Source organism: Kogia breviceps, chromosome 1 (assembly GCF_026419965.1).
Source record: "Kogia breviceps isolate mKogBre1 chromosome 1, mKogBre1 haplotype 1, whole genome shotgun sequence".
Lineage (NCBI taxonomy): Eukaryota > Metazoa > Chordata > Mammalia > Artiodactyla > Physeteridae > Kogia > Kogia breviceps.
In genome coordinates, this window is record NC_081310.1 from 2,262,701 (window position 1) to 2,288,327 (window position 25,627).

The 25,627-nt window shown below is 48.5% G+C and overlaps 1 protein-coding gene across 2 annotated transcripts in view; it reads right to left on the minus strand.

The window, feature by feature from the left end:
* NR5A2 (nuclear receptor subfamily 5 group A member 2) overlaps positions 1-25,338 on the minus strand; it is a 116,870-nt gene extending 91,532 nt beyond the window's left edge. Inside the window, exons 1-4 of one of the 2 annotated variants that reach the window (XM_059040292.2) lie at positions 25,139-25,338; positions 21,029-21,147; positions 19,359-19,500; positions 16,417-17,063 (exon numbers count right to left, since the gene is read on the minus strand). In XM_059040292.2, coding sequence (XP_058896275.1) covers positions 16,417-17,063; positions 19,359-19,500; positions 21,029-21,147; positions 25,139-25,220 — 990 coding nt within the window. In that variant the 5' untranslated portion in view covers positions 25,221-25,338. Of the gene's footprint in view, positions 1-16,416; positions 17,064-19,358; positions 19,501-21,028; positions 21,148-22,122; positions 22,347-25,138 lie in introns of those variants that run through there. The other variant, XM_067020703.1, reaches the window with a different exon arrangement.
* Positions 25,339-25,627: the final 289 nt, after the last annotated feature.

The following is a 25,627-nucleotide window of genomic DNA, read 5'->3' on the forward strand; positions in this document are numbered from 1 at the left end:
CCTGGTCAGTTAGTGTCGGCAGAGTGTTAGTGTCCAGTCTTAACAGTTAGTGTCCAGTCTTAACCAGACTCCTGTGTCTTAATTATTGAAATCAGTTTGAATCCCTTAATGACAATATCTGTAGGTTTTCATGGAGCTGCAATTCAACAAGCTGTAACTCAGTTAACAGGACAGAATCAAGCCAAGGGTACCCTCCTGTTTTGACTTTATGACAGAGGGGGTGACACTTCTGTAGAAGGAAGGGTTTTAAGTTGCAAATCAAAGAGCAGCCGGACTGCTGCTAAACTCTGCAGTAGATGGCAGGGGAGTGTGGAGAATCCTGGCCTCTAAGAGAGCTTGGATTCTTATCTGCACTGGCTGGTTTAGTTGTCTTCTCCAGAATAATCAGTGGTTCCCAAAGCAGGCATCTAAGGACCGGCCCTGGCCGCTGCGTCTATCTGTTCCGGGAGCATTTTAGGAAGTTTGCAGCCCCTGCTCCCAGAGATGCTGGTTCCCCTTCCTTCTCAACAAATGGCTGTCAACGGCTCGAGCCAAAAACCTAAGGTGTGCTTGTCTCATCTTTTTATCCCAAAGCCCCTTTGAGCAAATCCGGTCGGCTTCACCTCAACCTGTGTCCTGAGTCCATCGCTTCTCTCCACTCCCACTGTCATGCCCTGTCTAAGCCGCTGGGTTGCTGAATCTCCTACACCCTTTCTTGCTTCCCCCTGACCCATTTCCCACCTACAGCCAGAGCAACACTTCTGATAATGAAATTCGATGAAGACACTCCAGTGCCTAAAACCCTAAGCGTGCTGATCCCAGACAGAATAAAATCCAAGCCCTACGTGCGTTGCACATGGCCAACTCTTTGACTTATGCACTTTGGCCCTCGTCACGTTTCTTGAAAATGCCAAGCTGGTTTCCACCTCAGGGCTTTTGCACTTGCTGTTCCTGTGCCCGGACTTCTACATCTCTAGACTTAGCAAGGCTGGTTCTTTCCTGCTGTTTAGATTTCCGTTCAAGTGTCCACCCTTCACGTCTGTCTTCTCTGAAGCCCTCTAACTGCTCCCTCTCTTCCTATGTACCCTCCTCACTCATTTATTCTAACTGTTCACATTATCTTTCTTGGCAGTTTATCATCTGCTTCCCTCCCACTACAAAGTAAGTGTCAATAAAAATGGTACCCTGTTGGTCTTGTTCACAACAGCATCCTCTGGTTTAGAGCAGGGCTTGGCACTTAGTGGGTATTTAATTAACATGTACTGAATGAATAAATGAAGGAATGATTCGAACAAATAATTTTAAAAGCTGGTATGTGATAGCTCTAGGTTCACCGGGCTAGATAGCACCCTCCCCCCAATAACGTGAATATAAACTGATTTGGTGCCACTAAATCAATGACTATGAAATAAACAGCAATAGATAAGCGTCAGGTTAAAAAGAAAAAGCTTTCTGGTCAAAACACATGTTATACGGAAGAAATTTTCAAATGTCACATTTGTTTAAATTAAACATGAAACAAAGACCAAGACCTCAAATATATTCATGTCACCAATTAACTGGAATTTACCTAGAAGGAAAAGGCCTATTGGAAAGAACAGCAGAAATAACAAACTATACAGAAAAGATACCAACTATATGCCTTCTTTACAACAACAACAGAGTTTTAAGTGATACATAAAAAGAAATCATTAGGAATGTATTTCAGCTAAATGCTGGGAAATGAGGGAAAACCACACCGAAGCTGAACTCAAAAAAGGAAACAGGGCTTCCCTGGCGGTGCAGCGGTTGAGAATCCGCCTGCCGATGCAGGGCACGCGGGTTCGAGCCCTGGTCCGGGAAGATCCCACGTGTCGCGGAGCAACTAAGCCCACACGCCACAACTACTGAGCCTGCGCTCTAGAGCCCGCGAGCCACAACTACTGAGCCCGTGCGCCACAACTACTGAAGCCCACTCACCTAGAGCTGGTGCTCCCCAAGAAGAGAAGACACCGCAGTGAAAAAAGCCTGCTCACCGTAACTAGAGAAAGCCCGTGCGCAGCAACGAAGACCCAGTGCAGCCAAAAATCAATAAATAAACAAAACCAAAAAGGGAACAGCAATTATGCACTGGTCCCCAAAGCACAGTGCACAGGCCTTACGTTTTGGTACCAGCTGTTCTCTGCTGGGGACGCCTCCCTGACTCCCCTCACTTCTACCTGCTCATCTGGCTGACATCTCATCCTCATCCTCCAAGACTTGCCCCTCCCCCGCCCCAGGCTGGGTAGGCGCCCCACAAGAGCGTACCCTACGTTCTGGACAAACCTCTGTCTCTCAGTTTTCGCCATTATTGGACTGCTGCCATGTTTCTCAGAGGTCAGCTTGCTGTCTATGAGAAGTCAATCGTCTTTTCCAGTTCCAATACATTTCAAACGTCAGTGGAAGCAAAGTCACAAGTAGCTGCACAAGCTTTCAGAGTCAGGGTTGGCTGTGGTATTTGGTGCTGCATTTACTCTAATTGAGAAAAGCGCCCAGGAGGATGTAACTTGTGTCCGGCCAGGCCCACTTGTCTTGTCTCGTCTGCCGTAATACAGCAAGGAGACCGACACACAGGAGGAACTCATTACGGGTGTGATGAATGAGGAGCTGAACAAGTGAATTCATAAATTAAGAAAAGCTGAAATCTGTCCTAATCCTAGGTCACAACTCATCATTTATGCCAGAAATGTTTTACAGGTAGCTTGAGAGTGGGATTCAACCCTAAAGAAAAATGCTACGTCCTGGTGAATGAAATGCAGGTGTAATATGTTTTGATTCTTTCCAAAAGCCAGCTTGCGGCTGGACCCATCCACATACATGACAGGAATGAAGTTACGTTTTCAAGACCGTGACCTGTCATTGACAAAGCCATCAAAGGAATTCTCCACGGTCAAATAAAACTCCTTTGCAAACATTCATAACCGCACATCCCAATACGTGAGTGCAAACTATTAATGCTTTTAAATAAGTTAGACCCCGCAAAAGTGAGGGCTACGGTTTGTACTGCAAATATCTGGCGTGATTTAAACCTAATACAAACAGGAATACTATTGTGCCCAAGCATCTTCTCTCCTTAGTTCACTTGCCAAACAGATCCAGAATATTGTTTTCTCCAAAACTGGAGCAAGAATCAATTAAAATGTATAATAATGTGTTAACTAGCTAACACAGCAATTCACATTAAGGGACATTTGAAGCCCTGAGTTTTTAGCAACGGAACTGTTCTTTCTTCCCTCTGTAAGATTTATAATTGAAAGAATGCCGTGAGAGATGCCTTTCATCAGCTCCACGAGTTCCATTTCCCGCTTTGATAAACTGTACAAGGAAAATCTAAGGCACTTCAATCTCCCCAAGTACATTTGATTAGCTAGTCAAAATAACATGACAGCTTTCATCACCCAAAGGAAAACTTTTGAAGAATTCTGTTGCCAACACTTCTGCCCAAACACTAATCTATATCATTATTTTACAAGGGGAAATGTAATATTTAGTAGGTTTTTTTTTCTTTTTTAATTAGGCAATAAGCCAAGCCTCTTATCCATCACGACTTCAGATCAAAAAAGCACAACCGTGGTGCTCGGATGTGTGTGGTAAAGAAGGATTTGGGGTGATTTCAGACGAGGCAAGATACTGTGGTCAAAATAAAACAGGTCTTAGAATGAGCCAACATTTCAGAGAACACATCTGAAAACAGGATAGGTACTCAAAACTCTGTGATATATACACACAAGATCTGCCCGGGGGAACCACGTGCGACCCAAAACCTATCCACGTGGGACCCAAAACCTATATGTGAGTGGAATTATTTTTTACCAAATGAATGTGAGTGTATCTGTATCAGTCACATCAAGAGCACTGCTTAAGAAGACATTGAAATCCTGAGAGGGGCTTCCCTGGTGGCGCAGTGGTTGAGGGTCCGCCTGCCGATGCAGGGGACGCGGGTTCGAGCCCCGGTCCGGGAAGATCCCACGTGCCGCGGAGCGGCTGGGCCCGTGAGCCGTGGCCGCTGAGCCTGCGCGTCCGGAGCCTGTGCTCCGCAACGGGAGAGGCCGCAACAGTGAGAGGCCCGCATACCGCAAAAAAAAAAAAAAAAAAAAAACCTGAGAATTTTCCGATTACCAATTAGCAATTTAATGTCGCCTGAAAGTGAAGACAGAATGTTATCTCTGCTGCCTTTACCCCCATCCCTTCCAACCCGTCCTCCTCCTCCACATCTTGGGTGTATCCATTCAACACGGATCTGGTACCTTCTGTGTTTCATCCCCCCTGAACGTATGTTTTTAATTTAAATAATTATCCCGCTCTCACAGGTAAAGTATTTCTGTAAACAGCGTATTTGGAAATGTGATAGTCAATTCACCGGAGGTGGTCCCGCTGCAGACTCTAAAAATCAACACCGTGAGCCATCGGCTGAAAGGCCAGTTATCTCCGCGCTCCTAAATGAAAGACAAGAGGCACCCATGTGGGGTTACCTCCTGCTTTTGCAAAGCTCTTGTGCAATAAAAGACAGACTTTAGACCTATTGGCCAATTAGTCCATTTGGCCTGGAAAGAAAACGCACTCTTACAGAATCAGAAGCCGATCAAGGCTGGTTGTCAAGTCAACCCCCCAGTGTTGTGTAATCCTGGTGACACGTCTAAAGATTCAAGCTAACGTGGTGTTCTTTTAGTTTCTGGAGAGAAATGAACAGCAGCAGGGCCCAGCAGTCCTGCGCACTTCAGATTTGTACAACTTCTCCTCCAAGCGTTTGGCTGTTCCTTCAAAGGACGCTGTATGTGAAGAAGTCACAGGCTTGGTCCTGGGAGGTCGGAAACATGGCATTTGAAAATGATTTCCAGGGAGGAAGTTAAAAGGGAGGGACGCATCGGTAGCCCTTTGTGGGACCGTGTGATGTCGCTACACAACGTACATAGGTAGCAGGGCTTTGCCATGCGCCGCTGCTGAGAAACAAGGAGAATTTCGAGGCTGTCTTTGCACGGATGTTACAGGATCCACACGTTCCCCTGCTTAATCTCCTTGGCCCTTGCCCTTGAAGGTGACCTGCTACCCCCAACAGAGAAGCCCGCTGCGTGGGGTCCCCTCACCCAGAGACGGGGCCACATAGACGTTCCATCTACTGTCCCGGAATGCAGCCCACTCTGGGGGTCTAGGTACTCAACTGTTTCTCACGCTTCTCCATCCATCCTCGGACCTACGGGGCTCGGGTGCCCTCCTGGTCCACCACGTTTCCACCCGCGGGGAAAATGCAGGTGCGGCCGAGGACAGGGGTCCCAGGAACCACGATACTGTACAGAGCAATGCCTGCAGGTGCCTCTAAGGAGCTGAGGCATCCCGAGGGAAGGAGGAGAAGCCATGTGAGAGAGAAAAGAGAAAGGGAGTCCGGGCAGACAGAAAAGGAGAGATGGAGGTGAAGGAAAGCGGAGAAAATCAGGAAAGTGACACAGAAGGTCCGAGTGTCTCCAGAGAAGCTGGCTGGGGACCCCTGCACAGGCGGCCTGAGCTTCGCCTGGTGCACAGAAAAGGCAGAAGTGCAGAGGGAATTCGGTTTTAAGCATCAGACGTTTAAGAAAGACCCAGCTGCTGGCAGAGGTGGTGCCGTGTACACCTCTGTTCTCAAGTGTGGGTGGTATTCTTGGGTTAGACATTAATGTCTTTAACGTGAACAACAGCACAAATGCCCAATTTCCGTGCAGCCATTCTGCAAACGGATGTGAAGCCCTCAAAGATTTGTATGATCGACTTCCCAAGTTGTCGAAGAATGAGTCAGAGTACAGTCCTCCTCCACTTACCCTGGAATACAGAAAGACCTATTTTACCTCACAGGTTCAGAGGGCAAACTCCTTCCAATTGTGTTAAGGAGTGTCATACAGGAGTCACGTCTTCGGCTTTGTCACCCAGTACCTGACTCTGTGTCACAGCAGACGCCGTGGGCAGACGGGGTCCTGGGGCTCAGGGACTCAGGGAGCCCCCCACCCCCCCGCACTGAGGAATGAACGTCTGGGACCTTCTGTGAGATCTGTGAGCAGTTTGTGTGCCCTGCCGGGCAGGCGCAGGGCTTGGAGCGAGCAGGGACCCGCGCTGTTCTCAGCGAACAAGTGTGTACCTGCGTCTAAGCAGACAGACGGATGCACGTGCCTCTGCTGATCACGGGGTAGGAACCGGTGCTGGGCATTGGCGGTGGCGGGTGGGGGGGGGGACGACAGCCTGCCCAGCGTCCCCAGGTTGAGAAGACCGCCCCCCTGCAGCACCCGATGGCCTCCTTCTGCGCCCCCCCAGTTACAGCCCCTTTTACGGATGAAGGTTTAGAAGCTCCAGAGTCTGCCACCGGCGGCAAACTCCTCATCTTCTCTGGATGCAAAGGGTTCTGGATTCCAGCCCTACAAGGTCGCCCTCCAATTGAAAAAAGAAAAAGAATTTACATGTCCTCGGGCCAATTTAAGCAACTGCTCTCTGTAGTTTAAGAGTCACAGAGATCCTTTAAGACCTACTGTAAAGTGGTATTGAGATGGGCATAGTCTACAAAAGACCGCCATATACATTTTTGGTTTCGATGACATTGTTACCACTTGTTAGCCATGGGACCTGGGGCCAGTCGGTGAAAATCTTTAGGTCTTGGTGGCCTAAACTGCACATTGGGAGCAAACCTGCCCGCTGCCCAGGGATTAATTAGTATTAAGTGAGATACAGTACTGGGAAAGCACTTAACAACCATATTAAGTGAGATACAGTACTGGTAAAGCACTTAACAACCGTGCGACTCACAGTAAAAACTCAGTAAATGGCGGGTATTAGCCTCACCTATTATCCAAACTCTGCAGGAAAAACGGAAGTATTTTCTGCTCACCTTGAGTCTTCCCTAAACCTCGCCTATTAATGGAGCGCCAAGCCTCGGGGGCAGGTTACCTGCTGAGGTGTTGTTTTCCCATGTCTTTGTCTCTTCCTCCATCTTTCTCATTCCTGATCCCCACCCATCCCCCCAAAACTGATTCAAGTGTCTCGGTTAATTTTGCCGGTACTAACAGATTATTTGACTACAAAACTTGGTTGTTTAAAAACCAAGTTAGCAAAAGTACACTGAGGTAACACCTCACACCGGTCAGAATGGCCATCACTAAAAAGCCTACAATGATAAATGCTGGAGAGGGTGTGGAGAAAAGGGAACCCTCCTGCACTGTTGTGGGAATGTAAACTGGTGCAGCCACTACGGAGAACAGTATGCAGGTTCCTCAAAAAACTAAACATAGAGCTACCATATACTCCAGCAATCCCACTCCTGGGCATATAGTCAAAACTCTAATTCAAAAGGATGCAGACACCCCAGTGTTCATAGCAGCAATGTTTATAATAGCTGAGACACGGAAACAACCTAAATGTCCATCGACAGATGAGTGGGTAAATTAGACGTGGTGTGTATGTGTATAATATATATACATACATACATATATATATAAATATGTGTACATATATATATGGTGGAATATTACTCAGCCATAAAAAAAGAATGAAATAATAGCATTTGCAGCAACATGGATGGACCTAGAGATGATCATACTAAGTGAAGTAAGTCAGACAGAGAAAGACAAATATCATATGATATCACTTCTAAGTGGAATCTAAAATAGGACACAAATGAACTTATCTATGAAACAGAAACAGACTCACAGACACAGAGAACAGACTTGTGGTTGCCAAGGGGGAGAGGGGCTTGGGGAGGGAAGGATTGGGAGTTTGGGATTAGCAGATGCAAACTATTATATATAGAACGGATAAACAACAAGGTCCTACTGTGGAGCACAGGGAACTATAGTCAATACCCTGTGATAAACCATATGGAAAAAGATATGAAAGTGAATGTATATAACTGAGTCACTTTGCTGTACAGCAGAAATTAACACATTGTAAATCAACTATACTTGAATAAAATAAATTTTAAAAATAAAAACGTAGTTAACAAACTTTTATTAATTAATTAACTCCGTGTCTCTTTGGGCCCATAAGGGAGGGATGGACGTGTCCTCTGGAAGGACCACGTTATGTGACAGCAGCGGTCCAGGGCTTTCCCTCTCCCTAAGACCAGAGGAGACCTTGTCTTGTCCTCATTTCCCAGAGCTACCCTAAGGAGCAGACCAGAAAAGGTCCTGAGGCACCCAGACCTAGAGCAGGCAAAGAGTGAGCCCGCGATAAAAGGGACCTCTCTTCCCTTCAACGCCTGACCTTGAGCAGAGAAAAGAAGACGCCCATTTTCTTCCTGCTCCTCATTGAACATTTCAGACGCCAGACAATGGCCCAGCCAGTTAAACACGGGTTCCTTGGGCACGGCTGGCTATTCCCATGCTCCCCACGATGCTGGTAGATAACAAATCGATTAACAGGGGGCTTCCCCGGTGGCGCAGTGGCTGAGAATCCGCCTGCCAATGCAGGGGACACGGGTTCGAGCCCCGGTCTGGGAAGATACCACATGCCGCGGAGCAGCTAAGCCCGTGCGCCACAACTACTGGGCCCGCGAGCCACAACTACTGAAGCCCGCACGCCTAGAGCCCGTGCTCCACGACAAGAGAAGCCACCGCAGTGAGAAGCCCGCGCACCGCCACGAAGAGTAGCCCCCGCTCGCCGCAACTAGAGAAAGCCCGCGCGCAGCAACGAAGACCCAACGCAGCCAAAAGTTTTTTAAAAAATAGATTAACAGGAACAGGAAGCGTACCGGGTGTGTGAACAAGCAAAGCCGGTATGAAGCCATCATCATTGCTTCGACCCAATCTCCTGGCTTCCCAGGGAGGAAACGACTGGCATGGAAACGACTAGCGGCCTGGCTACGCTGAAACCAAGCTTCGAGAAGTCAGAGTCTAAACCGAGTCTGCAGTTCGCAGATGCATCCTCTCTAAATAAAGCAAATGTAATACTTTAAAAAGGAACACGGGGGCTTCCCTGGTGGCGCAGCGGTTGAGAGTCCGCCTGCCGATGCAGGGGACGCGGGTTCGAGCCCCGGTCCGGGAGGATCCCACGTGCCGCGGAGCGGCTGGGCCCGTGAGCCGTGGCCGCTGAGCCTGCGTGTCCGGAGCCTGCGCCCCGCAACGGGAGAGGCCACAACAGTGAGAGGCCCGCGTACAGGAAAAAAAAAAAAAAAAAAAAAAGGAACACGTAAGGTGGAGAAGCCACATCTCCGCAGTCAGGGGGCCATTTCCACCGAAGAACGACACCTATAGCACAAACAGGTATTGACGGGACAGTGACCAAGAGACTTTAAAGTCTAAAGAATGGATTTTCTCAATCAGTAACCGACACAGAGGCAGTAAGACCCATGCCTGTACAAGCAAGGAAGAGGCTAGAATCATATACACGCTCAGCGCCACCAACCAGCCCAGAGGCTTCTGTGCCAGGTCTGCCTGGAGGGCATCACAGAAGCGCACGTCCGATGCCTGAAGAGCCCCGAGTCATGGAATCAGACCTGCAGATTCCAGTGTTCCCTCCAAAGTCAAAGGCAGAAGAAAACCGCCCAGCCCCGGTGGAAGAAAAGCCAGTTTCCTCATTTCCTTGTAAACCTACGAAGGGTCGGTTTCTTTTCTTCTGATCTCTTTTTTTTTTTTTTTTTTTTTTTGCGGTACGCGGGCCTCTCACTGTTGTGGCCTCTCCCGCTGCGGAGCGCAGGCTCCGGACGCGCAGGCTCAGCGGCCACGGCTCACGGGCCCAGCCGCTCCGCGGCACGTGGGATCCTCCCGGACCGGGGCACGAACCCGCGTCCCCTGCATCGGCAGGCGGACTCTCAACCGCTGCGCCACCAGGGAAGCCCCCTTCTGATCTCTTTTTGATGAGCAGGTTGAATGGTCACAGATATTTGAATTTGCCTTCAGATAGAAACACTTCTCCCCTCTTGACGGGAAATCACTTCAATGCCCGTCAGAACTACTTTGCATCCAAAGAAATGAAAACACAGGTAAATAAAGCGACAGACTATAATTCTGGGTATGTGACCCTGAACCCCAAAGCTCAGGGGGAATCAAAGGGGAGCAGGACGGAGGGTGAATGTGGGAAAACAAGACGCATGCACTGCCCCCAACACACACACACACGAAGGGTTAAGCAAGTCCATTAAACATGGCTTAAAATTGGGGCAAATCCATAAAAAGGAATGAAATTGGGTCATTTGTAGGGATGTGGATGGACCTAGAGTCTGTCATCAGAGTGAAGTAAGTCAAAAAGAGAAAAACAAATATTGTATATTAACGCATATATGTGGAACCTAGAAAAACGGTACAGATGAACCTATTTGCAGGGCAGGAATAGAGACGCAGACGTAGAGAAGGGACACGTGGACACAGGGGGCGAAGGGGAGGGTGGGACAAATTGGGAGATTAGGATTGACATAAATACACTACCCTGTGTAAAACAGACAGCTAGTGGGAAGCTGCTGTATAGCGCAGGGAGATCAGCTCGGTGCCCCGTGATGATCTACATGGGTGCGACGGGGGGAGCGGGGGAGGTCCAAGAGGGAAGGGATATAGGTTTACATAGAGCTGATTCACTTCGTTGCACAGCAGAAACTAACACAACATTGTAAAGCAACTGTACTCCAAAAAAAAAAAAAAAAAATTGGGGCAAATCCAGCGAAATCTCAAACCGCAGACCTATATTGGTTGGGAGAAGTGAACTAAGGCTTGGGAAAAGTGATCTAGGGTGTTAAAAATAAATAAATAAAACTCTGCTCAAAAAGCTTCTGCGCCAGAGCAGAGAAAAAAGGCTTGGTTCCACCCCCAGTCTCCTCACTTTCGAGAAAACTGGCTTCGGCACGGCTGAATTCCTTTGGCACAAACTCCCTGCCTCTGAGCCTTATTTTCCACAGGAACACTAGTTATGTGTTTCACTCAGGATTAATTTAGAATTTTTTTTTTTTAATTCCTCCATGTATCAGAATCATTCACGGAGGGGAAGTTCTTCTATACCCATTCCCAGAATCCTCTGAAGACATCTGGTCTCATTAGAAGATCAAATAGATCCTCCAGATTCATTAGTTGTTCAACACAGTGGGAATTATTTTCTCACTGCTCTTGTGTTTGTGAGATACTCAAGACACAGATGAGAAAAAAATAACGGAAAGAAAAAAGCACAATTTTCTTGACTCACAAAGACAGTGCTTTCTATGATATGGCGGGGCGGGGGGAAGGGGGGATTCTGGAATTCGCTCTTGATTTCCAAAAACACAAGGAAAAGTCAAGAGTATAGGCCACTGTAAGACAGATGGGGTTTAAAGATTTGAAGGGAGGGACTTCTCTGGTGGCGCAGTGGTTAAGAATCCGCCTGCCAATGCAGGGGACACGGGTTCGATCCCTGGTCCTGGAAGATCCCACATGCCGCGGAGCAACTAAGCCTGCGCGTGTGCCACAACTACTGAGGTTGCGCTCTAGAGTCCGCGTGCCGCAACTACTGAAGCCTGCGCACCTAGAGCCCGTGCTCCGCAACAAGAGAAGCCACTGCAATGAGAAGCCCGTGCACCGCAACGAAGAGCGGCCCCCGCTCGCCGCAACTAGAGAAAAGCGCGTGCGCAGCAACGAAGACCCAACGCAGCCCCCAAAAAGAAAAAAGGATTTGAAGGTATGGTGAATGTACGATACTACCCCCCAAAATATCGTCATACTTCTGTAATTCGTGGCCCATCTATCAACTGGTTACAATCCTAAATTCTCTTCCTTCCTATTTTTGCAAACATACATAAAAAGGAGCCCATGCTGTTACACCCAGCATCAAGTAGGACCCAGGACATTAACTTCCTTTAGCCATTTTCCCGCAGAGCAGAACTGCACGTGGCTGCTGCACCAGATTCTCCCCGAGAGGGGGCTGGGAGCTGAGGGAAAGGCACTCGGAGAGCTCTGGACACTCCTCCAGGGCTCACAAGCGCCGGCCGGCTGGTAAATGACGTCCCAGTGGCCTGCGAGAATTATAGTAGCTTTCTAAAGTGACTCACTCACTCCCGGGGGGTCGTCCGGGCTCACAGAAAATCTATCTCCCTGATTATTAGTGATTTAGTCATTGGGTGGTAGTGATGGACTTCTGATAACGTGGAGATCTGCTTTAGCTTCACCGGCAAAGGCGTGTATTTTTGGAGTCAAAGGTTACACGGCTTCCTTGCGTGTGTGCATTGGGGGTGGGGGGCAGGGCTGCGGAGAAGCACAGCTTCTTGGAACCTGAATCTACCAGTCCTAGCTCTGCCCTCGTGTAGCTGTAGAATCTGGTACAAGCCACAGGCCCCCTGCCTCAGCTCCTTCGTATGTAAATGGAGAGGGTAGAATCAAACGACCCCACCGTCTCTTCCAGATCTGGAAAAATCTGTGGTTTCTAGTCAAGGAGACCATTGGATGCACAAGTGCTGTTTGGAAACCTAGTAGTTTCAGGGTGTTAATCTCATCTTTTCCATTGCCGTGATTTTGGATGGAGATCAAGATTGTTCCTTACAGGTATAGAGGAAAACGGAACAGCTCACTGACATGTGTCCTCTCTCTCTCTTTTTCCTGCTCATCATACACCTCTGAGGCCGCACATTTTCTTTTTTTTTTCTTTTTTTTTTTTTTTTTTTTTTTTTTTGCGGTACGCGGGCCTCTCACTGTTGTGGCCTCTCCCGTTGCGGAGCACAGGCTCCGGACGCGCAGGCTCAGCGGCCATGGCTCACGGGCTTAGTTGCTCCGCGGCACGTGGGATCTTCCCGGACCGGGGCACGAACCCGTGTCTCCTGCATCGGCAGGCGGATTCTCAACCACTGCGCCACCAGGGAAGCCCTCGCACACTTTCTATGAGTATCTTGTTTTGTTTCTTTTCTTTTTTTGCTGCTCGTGTGCTATGTCTCAAGATGCGTGTTTGGGCGTTACACTTTCCTCTTTCCCCTTCCAATATTTTGAATGGGAACCAGAATATCTCTTTTTGCACCTTGTAACTATGTAGAAAAACAAAACAACCCACCGAATTTCCTCTGGCCCTTCTGATCCCTTAAATAGTAAACAAATGGAATCTGTATTCCCTCTTCTTACTCACGGAGAGAATGTAACTTGTCCTGGGAGAGTGAGAAAGGGGTCATTTGCAAAATTGCCTTATTATCCTATTACGCTCCGGAGCAAATATGCGCCTTTTCATCTTGGGGTCGTAGAGGTGTAAGCAATCTGATCTGCCCTGTAAGTATATCGCTTGATGGGTAACTTGCAGTGAAGTTAACAAGAAAAAGACAAATGTGTAAAGGGGAACATTCCTCTTCCCAAACGGTATTTTTAAATCACAAGTTTAAAAAAAAAAAAAAAAATCACAAGTTTTGCAGGAACTGGGCTGCAGGTTTCGGGGATGTCTTGGAGGCCAGGCCGGGAGGGAGAGGCCTTGTCCAGGAGGCGTTCTTAGCGGTGGCCGGTAGACAACGCCCAGCAGAAGGTCCATGACACCTTTCCAGGAGCAGCGTTTCTTGGACTGCTGGTCATGCCTCATTAGTGGGTCATGAAATCAATTTAGGGGGTCATGACCAGAAAGTTTTAAAAAGCATGAAATAAATTAGACTAAAGCAGAACAGAATAGAGAATATCAGAGTGCGTGGCGTGGACAAAATCATGTACTGTCTCGTGGAACTCTGGCTCAGTTGTGTGCGTGTGTGCGGGGTGTGTGCATGTGTGTGTGTGTGTGTGTGTGTGTGTGTGTGTGTGTGTGTGTGTGATGTGTTTGGTACACCAGGTTCCAGGGTAGAATCTATTTCTTACTGCAGGTCTTAGTTCAGTGGTTTGAAACCCTCTGTGCTGGAGAAATACACGGCAACGCACGTCTCCATGCTGGCTTCAAACGCCTTGGTCTGGTTTCCACAAAGTAAATTTATAAACAAAGGAAAAGGAATTCTTCTGAAGCAAATGGTCACCTCACAACTCCATATTTAAATGACCCCTAAGTTATTCTGAAATTCTACTTCTCTTTCTCTGGAAAATACTTAAACGGAATCGGTGTAAGCCCAAGGCAAATGGTGAAGTGGGTCCAGTTTGTCTTTTTCTCCTGGGGGCACCGCCCACCCCTTACAGGTGTCACCCCCGGGGGTTTCTATCTGTTCCCTTTCCCTCTTTAATAAAGCATATTCTCATGAAAGACTGATAAATGCCTTAAACAACATAAATGACTGATATTGCTTTAATATGTCCCGTTCTCAAAAGTGTTTACATTTTAGCCAAATATGAACTCTCATGCCCTAGAAAAGAATCTCATACAATTTAATTCCAGGGAAAAGAAAAGAGAAATTTGGAGGGCGTTTTCTCCTAGCACTCTTAAAGTCCCATCTGGGGGGCTCTATATTCACTTTATAACGTTCCTTTCTTTTTTCACGTGTAATTAATACACATGATTTCTTTCCCCACGCTTTTGTGAAACAAACTTCAACGGTCTTTTTTTTTTGCATAGATATTTACGCAATCGTCTCACCATAAAGTCTTTGAGAGCAAATATTCTGTCTTATTCCACTTTGCATCCATATCCTACATCAACTAACTGCCTGACAAGCCTGAGGTCCTCAACTGGCAGGAGTCAATGACGATTACACAATCTCACTTTTGTACCACACCTGTGGTAATACTGTTTGCCAACGTCAAACTAATCAGAGTACAAGTGCATGTTGTTTTCCTGAATATAAGAGTAATACCTAAAGCCTCCACACACTTGTCATAAAACAATAAGAGCCATTTTAAAATACCACCGATTGATTGAGTATATAATACAGGCCGGGTTCCCAGGACTAGATGCTTTGCCCATAGAGTCTCATTTATTCCTCTGAAAACCTCAATACACGTATTGCTATTCCCTCCATATCCTCCATCAGCCCCCAAGCACCACACCTACAACTTTACCTGCGAGGAAACTAAGGCTCAGAGATTGAGGACCCGCCCACAAAGCCAGTTACTAAGTAGCAACAAAGATCTAATGCAAACTGGTTTCCTCGGACTTGGGAGGCTGTGCTTTTCCTCACTTGTACATTTCCTAACATTTCGGCTGTATGTAAAATTATCATTTTCATTTTCATTTTCCAATTTCTTACCTGTTCTCTTAAGGGACAAAGTCGCGAACCTAAGAGCACCGGGAAACTTTTGTTTGGTTTTGTTTTGAATGATAAATGCCCTGACATTCCCGTGTGGTTCCATACTCAGAGGGTCCGGCGTGACAGCTAACAGTGCATCCTGCCCCCCCCCCCCCGCCCCCAGTGATCCCCACCACGAGCCCGTCTGCACGGGCAGGACAGAGGCCTAGAGAGTAGGGCTGGACCCGTCAGCATCCTAACAGCGGGCCGGAGGGAGCCTAGTAACTTACTCGGATCCGTTTGGATAATTTTTCTGTTGCAGATCACAGTGCCAGGTGAAGACGGCCACGCAAGGCGCTGCTTTCTTTTGCACGTGGCTTCCACATTCCCCAGCCCAGCCGCGCACACAGAACTTTAAACAGAACCCTTTCCATGAAAAGTCTGCTTTGTACTGTCCTTCTCTCAGAGATTTTAAAATCTCCTCCCAAAGTCCTCGGTGTCTGAGGCAGCCACAGGCACAGGAAGAAATTGATTTTGTGACAGACAGACTAGCAATCAAACCCAGGATTCAGTTTTGTTTTCAACACGGAGAACGAAATCACTGACCACCAAATACGGTTTGGTAGCTACTCTCAGATCCCAAACTTCTCTGTAACTTTCCCATATTAATTCGGTCTTCAGTTTCAGGAAATAAAATAATTATGTAGTTAAACAGAGATCCTTAGACAAACAAGGGCTGTGTTTACAATGTACCAATCCATTAAAATCAACGACAGACACGGATTATGAGTAGCAAAGCCCAGCCAAGCAGGCTAGCACTTGCCATGGGCCCATTCCCCAGCCAACAGCGGTAAACATCCTACTGGAATCTGCTCCGAAAACAAAGGCTCTACCAACCTAATGTCAAGGTAAACAGGTAGTAAATACCTACTTGCTAACTACTAACCAGCGGTACCACTTGCATTCTTCAGCGTCTAAAACACAAAGAAATGTTGGCCTTTTTCCCTTCTAAATCGGCACCATTATAAGAGCTTTTTACGTGGTAATTTTTGTAAAGTTTACTAGGTTCTGTTTCACACGGGCTTCAGTTTTTTTGCCATAAACCATCTGAGGTTAAAGGGAGTAAGTAAAGACATTCTCCTACTCAGAAGAAAACAAAAAAAAAAGCCAACCAGCTTTCCCCTATTTGACATGAAATGCCCCCAGATGAAGAGCTACAGAGAAGAACAGCCCCATAAAGTTAAGCTGCAAACAGTTCTGACGTCAAGGTCAAAACCATCATTTTACAAAGAAGGAAAGTAAGGAGGACGCGTTTTCCGCACCAAGACCCTATCAAGCAGGCACAGAGCCGGGCCTCCCGGCAGAGAGCAGCTCTAAGCTCCGAGCGAGCGCTGGCGCGTACGTACCTTGAGCTCCCTGAAGAAGACGCTACTCCGCGCCCACTCCACGATGGAGAAGAGGGTCTGGTCCGCCATCTTGCACATGACCCCGAACGTGCTGAGCCTCTCGTGTTTGCTGCGGTTTGCCTGCTCCTGCTGCAAATAGGCCATGATCCTGGCCTGGACCTGGGGCTCGTCGGGCTCACACTTGAGCAGTTCCAGGATCAGGTGAGGCACGCTGGCAGGGGAGCTGCTCTGGTAACTGTCCATGTAGGGGTAGCCCAAGATGGGCTCCGGGGAGCTGGTGTAGGGGTCTGGGTACTCAGACTTGATGGCCCGGCTGGGAAAGTGGCTGTAGGTCTGGTAGCCTTGCAGGCTGCCAGGAGGTGGCATCGTCATGCTGATGGGGGATGTCACGAAGGGACTCCGGTCGTAGTCTGTAGGAGGCAAGGCAGCATGGTGCAGAGGTAGGCCTTTGGAGACAGAATGGATGTTCTGAATTGCGGAGGAGATGCTCAGCTCGGAGGGCATGGCCTGGATCACCTGAGGCATGGCCTCTAGCTTAAGTCCATTGGCTCGGATGAGGGCTTTCTTCTGCTGCTTCAGGGCCCTGTCCCTCTTGTACATGGGCCCGAACTTATTCCTTCCTCCACGCATTCGGTCCGCCCTCACCGCTGTTGGGATGGGGGAAGAAGAAAGGAAAGTCAGGGTAAAAATAAGATGCAAATTATTAGCATTCTCCAGATCTCCAGATCAGTCAGACAGGCTGAAAATGGACCAGAAGTGGTCTCGTGTGGTTGCTTTCATGACAATAGCCCACGAAGACGCCAAAAAAAAAAAGCCGTGTCCCCTTTATTTATGAATTCTTTCCCCCAAGCGTGCCTGTCATCAAAAAACTATTTCAGATACATAGGGACATATTAACCCTCTGGCGACTGCAGAGATTTCCGAATTTTTGCTACACACAGGAGATGCTTTATGCTGCTAAGGAAGAGGATCAGGTTCTATCATGCCAGTGATGCTGTGATTCTCTTTATGGAAACCCAAACTGCTAAAAGGGAAACAAACAAACAAACAAAAATCAAAGGAGCCATTTCTGGATTCAATTGTGACTATTTCTCAGAACATCTTCCTCTCTCAAAGTCTTTCGGTTAATTTGCTGCAAAAGTGTTAGGTACATGCTCTTCTTGGAAAATCATCCTCACCTGGACGTCAGGGGCACACATGAGGTAGCCACCGGTGACTGTTTTCCATGTAGGCAGAACTGGACGTAATTAAAGCGAATTCATTTCAGAAGCTGTCAAAACGGTCCACGGTCACGATGCTATGTGGCGTCTGGGACCACGTCTAGTAATTTACTTAGCAGGACTCTCCTAGCTCCTGGTGGCCAGTGGCAATTAGATAGGACCCAGCAACCTCTGACAGCTTGTGACATATTGAAATTGCTGGAGGTTAAGTTTTTGAGCTTTTTATCTTAGGATTAGTATAGCATTAAAAATTTATTGTGAATGCTAGGTATCCAGAACACTGCACAAGATAATAAAGAGTTTCTCATCTGGACGATAATTTATTGAATATTTAATTGTTTCATATCACTGTGAACAAAGCATGAACATGCATTGCAAGTGACTTACTGTTAAGAAAGCACACTTTTCAAGGTAAAGAAATGTAACCTTTTCCCTTTGTTAAAAAAAAAAGGAATCAAATGACATCATCTGCAACCACAACATTTAATTTTTAACATTTTATCTTCTGAGTCTCATACTATAGTAAGCATCTACCACATTGTTTTGCTGTTTGGAAAATAATACAGGGATTGGTAATGAAGAAATGAACAAGAATCAGTTACTTCTTTTCTCAATCTCATCTTAAAAGCAACACTGACTTAACAGTCCTCCTGATAGCACAAGTAGCTACTCCTATTGGGAGGGAACCTATTCGCAATTCAGCAGACTTCTCTGAAATTTTTTTGAGTATTGCCATCAAGTCTGAGTGCCACATAACAGAAAAGCCCCAAACACGACTAGTCTGTGCCTCACTGATCAAATAAAATGCACTCCTGTATCTGGCACATCTCAGGGATCTGTATCACTTCTTATTACTTTATTTACAATATATTTCATCTCTGGAAAGTCAGTAGGTCAGAGGCTGAAAAACAGCAACACACCATAATAGTCCATGAACTACAAATTATTTACACAAGTCACATATTAAATGTTACTTCCTGCCAATCTGTACATCGTAAGTGCAGGTTCTACTTCTTCAACATAAAGTTTAATGTAGCTTTTGAGGAACCATTCTCTTGTTTTTGTCAAACCAATGCTACTGATGTAATGGTTCATTATTTTTCATGTTTCCTGCTTCTCAAAAAATTTTTTTTTATTTTGCAGACTCAGTCATCATCTTAAAAAAAAAAAGAAAGAAAGAAAAGAAACGTGCTTTCCCACACAATCAAAAATGATACTCTACATGAGAAAATCTTTTTATAATTAAAGGCTTTAACTCTTGTTCAGGAATCATGAAACCAATAGCAACAATTATGACAAGCATACCTATTTAAAAAGATTAAAATCAATTTTTTTACTAGGGCATCCTGATTTGAAAACTTAAAGGATTTTAAAAAATATTTTGGCAAATTATTTTTACCTGTTGTCAGCTGAATCATGTTAGTTTTGCTTTCATCTAACCTGACCTTTCATCTAACCTATGAAATATGCATCTGCCCCTCAAACTAAGAAAAGAGGTGAGAAGACAGAACTCTGGTATTAGAATTCTTTGCCTAGTAAATTTCACCAGCATTTAAATGAGACTCGGACTATTCTGCTGACAAAACATCAAAAGATCTTATTGTCCATAGTGTTAAAAGACTAGGAAAATACTGTCACCATGTTATAAGTACAATGTTGTTTTAAATCCTATGTCCTTGGAGAGTTTTAACAGGCAGTGAGTGGTCTTTAGAAAAAACTTACCTTCTAGCTTCATTCCAACACTTAGACATTTTTGAAATCGACAGTAAGGACAGCGCTTTCTCTGTGTCTTGTCAATTTGGCAGTTCTGGTTTTCTATACACGTGTACCTTTTATTGTTTTGGACTGTTCGCTTAAAAAAGCCCTATAAGAGAAAATAGTGAGACATATTAGCAATCTAACACCCATCTCTTCCATTGTTTCATTTTAAGGAAATCACCAGTAAATCTTTTCATTGCACCGTTTGAGCCCTTATGTGGTTCTGTGGTTTGTTTTACATTTTAACAAGATCAACCCTCCAAAACCAGGCTAGGGTAGAGATTTTTCTGGCATCAGAGTTATATTTCAAGAATCGCATCAAATCTTGGGGAGCTTTAGCTACACACCATCTTATCTCAACATTCAGGGAAAGATACATGCATATTAACCAGTAATTTTCTGAAGAAAATCTGTTTTCCTATTAACCTTCACATTCCAGATAAGGAGCTTATATAGAGAGCAGCATTGTTTTGAAGTAGTCTGATACAATATCAGTGGCAAACTACTGTAAAATAGCAATGGAAAAATGGAATAGCAAAACACCTCAGACTTTTAACAAATGTCAGCACTAGATAGTTAAAAGCAAAAGGATTTAAAGAATAAAATGGGAAAATGTGCATAATTCCACTGGAATGCATTCAACTTGGGGAACTGTGTAAAGAAAAAGGTGAAACTCATGAGGAAAAAAGGCATATATACATAGCAGAGAGCTTAATTTTAGCAGAGTGTATGCCTTCCTTATATTTCACCTACAAGAATTAATCAAAAATAAAATCTGTAGCTTTGTAACATAATAAGAGCTTGGATGGTATATTCTGTTTGTCCTACTAGCCACAAAGTGAAACCATCTTACTTTGTTATAAAGAAAGAAGGGATTTTCTTGGCAGTGGTTTAAGTAATTGTACTGAGTTTTCTACTTTTAAAAATGTTGAAAAATAGGGGGTATCAAATTTACTGGGAATATATGAAAAAGGTCTGAGATAAATCCTTAATGTATAGTTGACATTGTTAGTAATAATACAGTACATCTTACATATTAAATTTTTTTGCATTTAAATAGGTCATATAATATATTTATGAAAACTACTCATTATAAACTTAAGATCTGGTTTCTAATTCTTTATGATATAGATTTCAAAAAAAATCTTAAAAATTATTTTTGGAATAAATCAGGATGAAATCATGCAGTTGGGAATTTAGACTTTTATGTCTGTGGGTAAAAAATGTTTGGATGTGTAGCACAGAATACTCTGAAGTTAAAATGTATCTGGGAAATACTTTGTCATGTTCACTCTCGAGAACAACAATGCTTTAAATACATATGAGTCAAGCAAAATCAATACTTTGGACCGTTAGAAATAGAAGTCTTTCTACAGCTCTATCACCTTCCTACCATAAACTATTTTAAAGCCATGAGACTGGCAAAGTTTTCTAAACAGGATAAAATCTCTTTGCCTTTTGAATTAAATTGGACACATATTTCTAAGAACCATCTCACTAAGACTCACTCATTCCCTCTCTCATTTTTAACTGGGTCCAAAAGAGACAGTCTATATTTAGCTTTAAGAAGTAATCCAATGGTTTATGTTAGTTTTGAGCATTATATTCCTCAGGTAGCAACATAGAAGGCAAACCTTGCAGCTTTCACAGGTGAGGAGCCCATAATGGTACCCAGACACTTTATCTCCACAAACGGGACAGAGTTCCTCAAGATCTTCATCATAGGAGTAATTCACCATTTTAAACTGAGACACTGAAACAAGAGAAACGCACGCACATATTCAATTAATTTACTAGGTAGGTTTTAATCCTGCAACAAAAACCATTTTGGTGACTGGTGGGCAAACATCACCAGGTAAACTAGAAAATAAAAATGCTTTACCCAGATGTACTGCAGAGAGCTGTTTTCATACACTGGAAGTAAAACATCTTTTGGCATGCGCTTTGCATCATTTAATTTAAAAATAACTCTAATTTCTTGCGTTAAAAATTCTTAAGCTGACCACTGTTGAACACGAGTCCCCCTAACGCTGCAAAGCAACAGATCAGCATAGAAACACGAATTGCATAAAGTAACAACTTCGAATTTCTTTCAAACCTCCTTGAGGTTGAGTTCCAAAACGTCACCTTTGCCTAAGGGAGAGGAAGGAGCACGCGGCATTATCCTCCCACTGGAATGAGCTTCCTCAAAGTCCACCGAACTATAGGGGTGTTTAGGGAAAGCAACACCAATATGCAAACACTTGGCGGGGGAACGGACGCCCCAGAAACCTTCTCAGCAGCCCCACTGTAACCACAGCCCGCGGCTCACAGCGTTCAGATCTGTTAGATCAACCCAAACATTCAGTTACGTATTGATAGGGCTTTCCCCTCCACACTTTTCAAAAATCTCCTGTAAAAATAAAAAGGCAGGACGCCCGCTGCGCCCCCCCCCTCGCAAAAAAAAAGAAGAAGAAGGAAGGGAAAAGAGACACACGAGGGTTGGGCCGCGTCGCAAAGGACTGAAGTCGCTTAATGAACTTCACATGTTTCCGATATCATCACCGCAAAACATAAACACCTCGAGTTCGCCCCGTTACACAGAAACCAGGCCGCGGCTCTGGGCGGCTCCCTGCAGGGATCGGGTGACCGGCCTTCCTTCCGACGCAGCACCGCGAAGGCGTCTTCACAGCTCCAAGACGGGTAAACTGCATAGCAGAGGCAGCGGCCAGGGGACCCCAGATAATACCTGATCCGGTCCCGCCCGGAGACTCGGTCCTCGCCGGCCGAGCCTCGCAGCGCGCGCCGCAGGGGACGGATGGCGAGGGCAGGTCCGCGCAGCCCGGCCGCCGCCGCGGCCTCCCGGCACCTCCGGCGAAAGCCCGGGCGCACTCGCCCCTCGCCCCTTGCTCAACCTTCGGCTACACACAGGCGCACAAGCGCCCCAGTCAAGTTTGTTTTAAGTTAATCAGTGGCATTTGCAGGGGGCGGGGCGGGGCGGGAGGGGGTGGATGGGCGACCGAGCGCCAGGCAGAAGCTTCCTCTGATTTGTTTACCAAATAGGAAAAGGAGAAAGAGCCCCCAGCCCACCGCCAAAGTACTCGGCCGCTCCATCACCGCGGCGGCCTCCTTGCCAATGCTTACTGGTTTTTTTTTTCTCTTTAAAATAAAGTTCTATTTTCCTCACGGATTCTGGGGGCCCCCGCTGAGGGCCGTCGGGGTGGGGGTCCCTGCAGCGCTTCTCGGCCGAGCCGCGACCCTGCAGAGTGCGGCCGGCTCTCCCCCAGGGGCTCAGAGCCCGGGGCTGGGGCATTAACCTGGCTGAGTTAGCCAGAGTCTGGGCGGGGCGGGGGTGGGGGTGTCCCGGGAGGAGATGTTCCAGCCGGGGCAGACGTGTGGGCTCCGGGAAACGGAGATAAAGAGACGCAGAGCGCAGCCCTCCCGGAGGCGCCCTAAGAGGTCCGCGCTCGCGTTGGGGGAGCCTGGGGGGTTGGCCGAGGCTGAGAGTTCCAGAAGCTTGTTAATAGCCCCATCCCTCCTAAAGCTCGTGACCACCGTCTTGAGGCACGTTTTAGGGACGGAAAAAGGTGTGCTTTACCAAGTGTGTTCTCTTCCCACCCACCCCCCTTTCCCCAACAAAGTAAACTTTAACTTCGCATCTGAGAGGCTCGGAGAGGCAACCGTTTCCAGGGGACCCGGTGCGCGCCTCGGGGATCCGACACCCAAAAGACCGGGGCTGGGGGTGGGGACCCTCTTGGAAAATTCAAAGACAGAGGCCGTGTGGGGAGACCGACGCTGCGGTGCGAGACCGGGGCACCTTTCAGAGGCGCCCAGGTGCTGTTAACCCAAGTTAGCGTTTGGAGCACGGAGAGCACCCGAGCAAATACGTCCCGGTCTTGAGAAAGCAGGGGGAGCGGCGGGGCCTTGGACAGCGAAGGCCTCAGGGGCGCGCGGACAAGTTCCCCGAACGAACTGTCCTGGGACCCGGCAGCGGGCCCTCTTTCTGGCCCCCGGGCCCCCGCCCCCGCGGGTCGGACGGCGGTGCGTCCCCGGCCGAGACCACCTGGTCCTGGGGTGCCTGTCCGCAAGGGCTCCCCTCCGGCGGCCGCGTGGCCTGGATGGAGGAAGCCTCGCCCGGGTGCTGCCCACCCGCTTCCGACCCCGGCGCTGAGCCAGCGGCCGGAGGCTTCCCGGAGCCCTAGGCACCGAGGAAAGCCAGCTTTCTGCTCCGGGGCGGCAGGTCGGGTCGAGAACGCCCCTCTCGAACTCTACAAAGAAAACACTGCAATGGCATCTCCCTCCCGCCTCCCCCCAAACCCTGATTCTTGCCTGCACAGCTTCCTGCTCCGGCTTTTCCCTCCGCTGCTTCGCCCGAGCCGCCCAGAAACGCGCGCGCTAAGGGGAGGCAGAAACTTTCCCTCGGCCCAAGAATCTCGCCGGCCCCAAGGACGCCCAAAGCATGGTCCTTCGCGGCAGCTGGCGGCGGAGGGTCCCGGAGGCAGCGCCCCGGCGCCGCTTCCCCCGCGCCCCCCTTCGCGGAATCCCAGGTGCCAGAGGGAAAGCCTCTCTGGGCCCACCGGGTGCCCTCGGCGGCCAACCTGCAAGTTGGAGTCTGGGGCCTCGGGCCCAGGGGACGTCCACGGCCCTCCCTGGAGGCTGAGCGAGACCCCAGGACCCGCGAGCGGATCCGACCCCGGCAGCAGGACGCACGCGTCCCCGCCGTGCCCTCTCCTCAAAGCAGCGCGGCGACCGCAGGCCCCGGGCCCAGCGCCGCCTCTCCCGCACAGCCGCGTGCGCCAGCCCTGAACCCTGCTCTCCACGCCTGCCCGGCCCTTTCAAGTCGTTCAAGGGGATGGCAAGAAGCGTTCCGGGCCCGCAGGCCCGCCGGCCCGCACATGCTGCGCGCGGGCAGGGGCGAGGATGGAAGGGCACCGGTGACTTTTCCTAGCATTGTTGCCTTCCCGGCCCCGAGCGACTGCGGTGAACTTCGGAAGGGCCAGATCTAGAGTCGCTTATTTTGGAATGCGGCGAAAATACAGCCTACGGGATTTGTGGGGTTTTTTGTTTTTGTTTTTGTTTTGCTGTAGTTAGCAATCAGAAGCTGGGAAATGAAAAAGGACTTCCAGATTCCCAGGTCTCAGACAGAAGAGCTTGAGGCTAAACCGCCGCCCCCGCCCAGCACTCACTCCGCAGCGCCCGGCCAGAGGACGGGCTGGGAATAACTGGTTCTCTCCAGTTCTGCCTGCAGTTTTAGGAAGTTGTTCAAATTCGAGCCGGCTCCCTGGGTGCGTCCTAACACCGCTGAGCCCGCTCTCCCCGAGGCTCCATCTCTCTCTGCAGTTGACTTTCCCAGGCAGTGTTCTGCCACCGCCCAAGAGCGCTGGTTCAAGTTCCCGCCGATTCCAACCACTGGGAACCTGCTCGGGTTTCCCGCGAGACATTCCGTTCCTTAGAATGATCTTTAGAATAATAAGAGCTTTGGCCTGGAGCTGCCCCGCTCTTGTAGCCAGAGCTCGAAGCCTCTCTTTTCTTAATTAGAAGTGGCCAGTTAGGCATTGCTTGGAAAATCCCCGCCCCGCATTGTTCGAGAGCCATAAACTTTTATGCCTGCCCCTGGGGAAGGGGCCCCGCAGCCCCCCGCAGCCCCGCGGCGACCCGCGCTCGGCGGCCAGTCAAGCGCCCGCGCGGGGCGGGCGGCTGCAGCCCGCGGGGCGAGCCCGGGGCGCTGGAGCCGCGGGAGCCAGGCGCCGCGAGCGCCTCCTTACCTTGCATGTTTTCCGGCATCTGCCCCTGTTCCCCATGCGACCGAGCCAGTCCCAGAGCTTCCGTCTCCACTTTGGGCAGCATGACAAGGCGGCCGCGGGCGGGGTCGGGGGTCCGCGCCGGTCCGGAAGCCCAGCACCTGGACGCCGGCGGCACAGCTTCAACTCCGCCGGGAAGAAGGAGGGGGCGACCGGGCGGCTGCTTCCTCGCCCGCCGGCAGGAGCGCGCCTCCGCCGCCTCCGCGGCTGCCGTCAGGACCCCCGAGCCCCGTCCAGGCTCGCGGCTCCCGAGCCGCCCCCGAACCGCGAGGAGGAGGAGGCAGCGGGCTGCAGGCGAAGCCCGCGTCCGGGCGCCCCGGTCCGGCTCGGCAAGGGCGCAGCTGCCCGGGGCGCGAACGCGGGTACGGCCGAGCTCCGGGCGCGCAGCGGAGGCGGCGGCCGACCTGCTGCTGCTGCTGCTGCCGCGGCCGCGGCGCCGCTGCTCCCGGACGG